At 46.5% G+C, this 6,533-nt stretch overlaps 1 protein-coding gene across 1 annotated transcript in view; it reads left to right on the top strand.

Moving 5' to 3' along the window:
- Positions 1 to 1,229: 1,229 nt before the first annotated feature.
- The window catches only part of LOC107213217 (fer-1-like protein 4), a 42,813-nt gene continuing 37,509 nt past the window's right edge, over positions 1,230 to 6,533 (top strand). The window contains 4 exon segments of the mRNA XM_015647341.2: positions 1,230 to 1,885; positions 1,984 to 2,039; positions 3,549 to 3,637; positions 6,075 to 6,174. Coding sequence (XP_015502827.1) covers positions 1,807 to 1,885; positions 1,984 to 2,039; positions 3,549 to 3,637; positions 6,075 to 6,174 — 324 coding nt within the window. The 5' untranslated portion in view covers positions 1,230 to 1,806.

Genomic DNA, 6,533 nt, shown 5'->3' with positions numbered 1-6,533 from the left:
AGGCTTATTCAGAGAGTTCCTTGGGAAGCAGCCCTTAAAAATAAAGGAGTCCAGGAAAGGTGGATGCACTTTCAAACAGAGTTCTTGAGGGCACAGGAACAGACTGGCCCTGTATGCCAAAAGACAAGTCAACAAGGTAAATGTCCAGCCTGGAGGGGCAAGGAGGTTCTGGAGGAACTTAGAAACGAAAAAAGGATGTATCATCTTTGGAAGTGTCATGATCCGCAAGGTGGGATTCGTGATGTGGTTCTTTTAGTCGGTCTTAGAGTACAAAAGATTATCAGCAAACCAAGGACTTAAACAGCAAAACACACTTTACTGAGCGCTCATGAGCACTAATATGTGATAGAGGGAAAAGAGGGGAAAGCAAAGCATAAGAAAAAGAGAGTAAGGGGATTATAGCTACCAATGTCTAAGTCCACTCAGCCGTCCAACAATGCAGTCTTCTGTCCATTGGGGAGATCTCAAAGGAAGGTAAATTTGGGGTGTGATTTTATAGTCTTTTACAAAACGAGGGGCACAGGGCCAAAACCAGAGGAGATTGATGATCATTGTGATGAATTCCATTGTGCAGGGGGCAGATGTAGGGTACAGAGCAAACCATGTCTTGCAAGTCTTTGCTGACCAGCAGGAGCGAGGGCAATGTGTCATGGAAACCCATTGCACAGCGTACCATGCACAAGCCTCTGCTCACCAGCAGGAACAAAGGCAGTGTACTGTTCAACCACCTGCAAACAAATCTTAAAAACGAGATTCACTTAATAAATTATAAAAAGAATTTAATATAAATAAAAAGACAATTAGGAGACAAAAGAAATAAAGCAAAGGGTTAAAACGGCTGGGTGCCCTGGGGGGTTGCCAGGAACACCCCTGGTATCCCAGGAATTCTCCCTTTTATCCCCCCCCTGCTATGAAGGTCCAATGAATATTCAAAGCGTCCCCTCCCCTGGTTCCACCTTCTTAGATCACTTATTTTCTGCTGGTCAGCATTTATTTTGCTGGTCATCATTTGGTTTCTTTTCTTCTGCAGATGGTCAGGGCAGATAACCATCTGGGCCCCTCATCCTTTTCCTGAGGGTAGCTGGGCTTCATATGTTCCGCTGATAACAGTTTGGCTTCTACTGTTCTCCTGATAACAGCTTGGGCCCCACTGTCCTTGCCCTCTGGGGTTTCCTCGCCTTGTACCTAGGAAATTCTTTTTAAACTTAAAACTTGTTAGCAAGAAAAAGGTACATACATAGCTAAAAAGTATTTAATATATAATATTCATCTGCGAGAGCCAATATCATAATAAAAATTTATAACACAATCACTTAGCAAACATCCACCTCAGCTAGGCCCAAACTCCTAAACCAAGTCCCTTGTGATATTCAGGGTCTCAGTCTCTGTCCTTGAGACGGTTGTGAGACAGATGAGGGAATCTTCAGACCGTCTCTTACACAGGTTCTGTATTTGAAGCCGGTGTCTCTCAGTTCTGAATTCAGCAGCCCATGCCCCTTGAAGCATCAGCTGAAGTGTGGCCATGTGATGTTCCTTGTATCTTCTCCTGCTGTTTACTGCAGTGCTCCCCCAGGTTTCCCCGCAGCCCAGAGGCACATTCTGGGGGCTCAGCCCAGTGCCCCTAGGTTGAAGGAGGTAGGCAGTACAGCCAGGGCTTCCCCTTCCTCCCTGTGTCCCTCAGCAGGGACTGCCTGCCCAGTGGGGCACTGGGGTGTGGAGTGTCTAGCCAGACCGGCTGGATGAATTGGAGTTGAGTCAGTTTGGGCGGTGCACTGCTGAGGGGCAGTAGGGACTGCCACTGGCTCCATGGCGCTCAGTGTTGGTGTTCACCGGCTCTCCCAGCTGCCGGGTCATGGTGAACGGCAGGTCCATCTCAGCTTCCAAGGTGAGCTCCAGATAGCTGGGAGGGTGGGAGTTTGGGGGTTTAAGTCTGGAGGCTGCCTTCCCCTGCCAGCACCTTATGCCTCTTCTCTACTTCACAAGGCTTCACCCAGAAGACAAGGAAGGTCTGCTGTGGCCCAGAGGCCGTCTTCAAGGAGGTGAGGAAACTGGGATCATGTGGAACATAGGGGACAGAGATGGGACAGGTCAGTGTTTTAGTCAGAAAATCATAGATTGTTTTGCTTTGGAAAGGACCTTGAAGATCATCTATTTCCAACCCCCACACCATGGGCATGGACACCTTCCACTAGACTGTTTTCTGGGAATTTCTCTGCTGTCTCCTTCTTCCCCTCTGCTCAGAGGGGCAGATGGGTCCCTCACATTGTGTATGTGACCTATGCATACAAGCTGCAGGAAATGAAATTCAACTGAGTGACACTGCTTGGAAGCTTGGGAACATCAAAGCTGAAGGCAAAGCTCCCCCTGCCCTCAGAAAGCCAGATGGATGCATTGCTGCAGTTGATGCCTTGTGGGGCAGGAGTGGGACTTTTGTGTTTGAGTGCATATATGTGTGTGTGCAGGGCAGGGATGGGGTTGGCCTGAGAAGTATGTCTTCCTCTCCAGTGCCACCCCTGTTACCGCTGAAGATGAATAGATCACGCGGACACAGGTTGAGGTGTGGTGAAAGAAAAACAGAGTTTATTTTTCCTCACAGGATTTATAGGCTTTTGGCCACGGCCAGGGATTGGATGGTCAGGATAACACTTTCTCACTGCACTGGCCATGAGAAATGCCCATCAGAAGACGTGTAACAGAAAGAATGTACACATATCTATATTTACAGTTACTGTCCTGGGAAAGTCCTTAGAAAACTATGTTAGCAAGCTCAGAAGCTGAGTTTTCAGGGCGACACACCCCCACTTGTGAAAAACAAGGTTCACTCTCCTGGAAAAGTTTAAAAGTTTAATAAAGGACAATAGGACAGTAGGAGACAAAAAAGTCTAAGTTTATGTCTAAGTCTAATTAAGTTTAGTTAATAACAAAAATAAAAACTATATCTTATATAACAAATTTACTTTAACATTATACATATAGCATCCATTTTAATATTTCAGAAAAACCACTATTATACTATGTATTTATAACACACTGAAGCCTGTGACAACCCACCTGTTCTGTGCCAGTGGGTGGTTCCCACCTGTCCCTTGCTCAGGTCTCAATACCAATGTGCTGCCTGGGGAAAGGCAGTGAAGGTGAGGGCACAGCCACTCTTTTGGGTGTGTGGTGAGTTGAAACCTCAGTGTGCAGCTTTCTTATGAGCCAGATGACTCCCTTCCCAGGTGATCTCTTCTCCCCAAGCACCTCTGTGTGTTCCCATGTTCTGTCTCACTCCACAACCTGCCAGCTCAGGGATCCCAGCAGGCACAAGCATCCTTCTTTTTCCAGGGTGGTGCTATTCTGACTTCTTTAGCAGCTGATCTGTGGCTTTGTGCTGCTGGAGTGGTTCTATGATCTGTCTGGCCGGCAGGAAAGTAACTTCCCATCATAGCTGCTTTTTATCATGTCCATGGACTTAGTCACCTCACAAGGGAGCCAACCAGCCATGAGACATGGGAAAGTGTGGCTGAGAATGATTTGTCATCTGTTCCTGCTCCATTTGTTTGCAGCTTTTTCGTTGGCCTCACTATGGAAAGCTTGTCATGGGTGAAATGCTGTCCATTAAGGTATACAGCTGCAGCAAGGTTTTCAGTAACAAGTGGGTCCTTTGATTGTTGGGGTGACCAGTATAGGTAGGGGAGAAAACATGTTGATCTTTACATTGTCTACTGGCAATAGAAAATGTCTATTGAAAATTTGATGGAAGGAAGATGAGCAGAATGCTAGTTATAGAGGAAGGATGGAACTAGTTGTTCAGTTGTGGCAGCAATACTGTATATATTAAGTTATATAAGGGGAATGATTTAGTTGTGCCAGCTGTAACAGGGACTATGTAAGGATCCAGATCAGACCCTCAGCTGGGACAAAGGTTAAACAAGGCCCTAAAAAACAGCTACAAAGGCAGGTCTTGCTGCAGACTGAGGACCTGCTGTCACCCTGAACATCCTTGTGGTGACTGTGACCATGCTGTGCCCAAACTCAACATATCTGTTGGAGCAGAAAAGCCCTGAATGCATCATGTTATGGTTCAACCTTTAATAAGACAGCAAATTCAATTTAAAAGGTTAGCCAGAATTTAAAATGCTTCTAGGTGGCACAGCCACAACACTGTGAACTCAGTGGCTATTCCAACAGTTACAAAACACTGCAGGAAAACCCAGGAATAGAGATGATAGATTGAGTAGTGGAACAAGAAAGGCAGCAGAGGCATGTCCTTCAGGATGTGTGAAACATGAAGATGTAGGGAAAGGTGCCAGCTCTGATAAGCAATTTTTAAGAACTGAAGGAAAATGCACGAGCTAATAATGTAAACCTTTTCAAAGGTGCCAGGGAGGACATGAGAGAACAGATGAGTACAACACATACAAGACACAGATGGAGACAGTGCAGGAAGTGTGGCAGACTGTTGTGTCACTGTTTCCTGGATGATTTTCTTATGGGAGCTGGATCAGAGGAATTGTGTCTGACTGAAATATCAACAGAAACTGATACAGGACAAAGAGATAACACAAACAAGTAACAAAACAGTAGGACCTGACAGCCTGGAGCAAAGGAGTCCAGTGAGAAATGAGTGGATTGACACTGTATCCACACATCTCCACTCCTGGGGAGCAGAATAAGGGTAGGTGACAGACAGTACAGTTCAAAAGCAGTTGGTCTGTACATTGGGATGATCAAAATTAAATAGAAAGAGAGTGTGGAAGGACAGAAGGGGAAAATTTGTACATTGCTGTATCTGTTTGTGGTCTCTGGACTTCTGTGTGTGCATCCTTTTTGTAGCAGCAGCATCAAGCTGACAAAGCTTGAAAGGAGGAGGATGAGCAGAGAGAATCCTTTCTTGGGGTAGGAAGTTGGACAGGCTCTGTATCTCAGAGAAAATGGAGGTGAGAAGGAGTACAAGAGATAACAGCTTACAGCTGAAATTGAGATGTGTGGGGAGCAATTCCTCTTGTCTGAGTCCTAGGTGGGCAGTGAACTCTTTGAGTAGCAGTTCCCAGCTGGCACTGGGAAGTTCTGCTTCATGCAGGGCTTAACTTGGCTGCCAGCAGAGATGGAGGTCCATGTACATGTGGGTGCAGATAGTGACGCACAAGCCAGGGTTAGGAGTGGCAAATGCCATCATGCATGCCTTACTGCCACTTTCAGGGAGCCAGATGTCCCTTCTCCAGGGAGAAGCCACTTTGGAGTAGGTTAATTCTGGCCTGACTTGCTGCAGACATTCTTGTCATCATAGCTTTATGTCCTGTGTCTGTATTTTCTTGTGTAAAGCCTCTGTTTCCCAGTTTTATCTGGGAAGAGTCACTCCAGCTCTGCTGGTTGTCCAGACACAGGCTCCTGTGATGCCCAGCTCTGCTGAAGGGGAGATGTCCTTTGCCCTCCATGAGTCTGGATCTGCGCAAGCCTTTAACCATGAGTGGCAGCTCAGTTGCAAGTAGCTGCCTGAGCATGACTGGGGTGAAGGCAGGCCCTGCTGCAGAGCCAGTCTCAGGTATTCAGCTGCCAGACTCCTGTGGGAAGCACTCTGGGGCAGCTCAGAGGGGCTATGAGCAAGAGAGAGTGGAGGCCACAGTACTCCTCAGCCTGTAGACACCAACATACAATGTTGTTGCAGTCTCTCTTTTTATTCCAGTGTTAGGAAATTTAATCCATGAACACCAGAGGTTTATGTCCAAAAAGGAGACAGAGGAGTCCTGTAACTTTATTCAAATAAAGGGAGAGGTCATGGGCATTTTCCATGGGGTCTCTCAAATTGTCAGAGGATGCAGCCTCCTTGTTATCCTAATTTCCTGGCTGCATTTCCCTCTCTCCCATTGGCTGACATACTTGAGAGGTACAGACTGCCCCAAATGCCTAATACCTAAGACTCCCTTCTAATATATATCCCTCACCTATTTTTTTTCTTTTCTTTGTGTCAACCAATGGAATTCTATGGAATGCATGGTTCTTCCCATTGTTTTTTTCATGTCTCTGTATCTAAATTTATCAGCAGATGCAAAGTTTGTTTGTAAAGACAAATTCCTCATTCCTTTCACCAGGCTGCTCGGTACCCTTGTCCTCAGCCTTCAGCACGTGATGACATCTGGAAGGCTAATCCTGCGGGAGTCCCTTATGGACAAGAACAGCAGAGTCACTGGCGTAAGTCCTCTGTGGACAGCCTGGCTATCAGCAGTCAGTAAGGTCTTGTGGGAAACCTCATGTGGTACATCCCAGGTGGACTGGGGACTGAGGGGGAATCCAAAGTGCTGTTTGAGCTGGAAGCACTGTGGCATTTGTGCCATCTCTGCACAGGGATGCAGACACTTCACATCCATCAAGAGGTTTCTAGGAGCATCTACAAATGTATGGGATGGGTTGGGACCCCTGGAGACCTGCCAAGGGCCTGAATGAGAAGAGGGAGGCTTTGTAAAACCTTTTCAAGTCTGGGCAATGGATGTAGGAAGTGGTACTTCATCTGCTTCATGCACTATGAAGTGCATGTGTATGGGCTGTTGCAG

The sequence above is a fragment of the Parus major genome, chromosome 20 (assembly GCF_001522545.3).
Source record: "Parus major isolate Abel chromosome 20, Parus_major1.1, whole genome shotgun sequence".
In the NCBI taxonomy this organism is placed as follows: domain Eukaryota; kingdom Metazoa; phylum Chordata; class Aves; order Passeriformes; family Paridae; genus Parus; species Parus major.
This window is presented reverse-complemented; position numbering and strand designations above follow the sequence as displayed.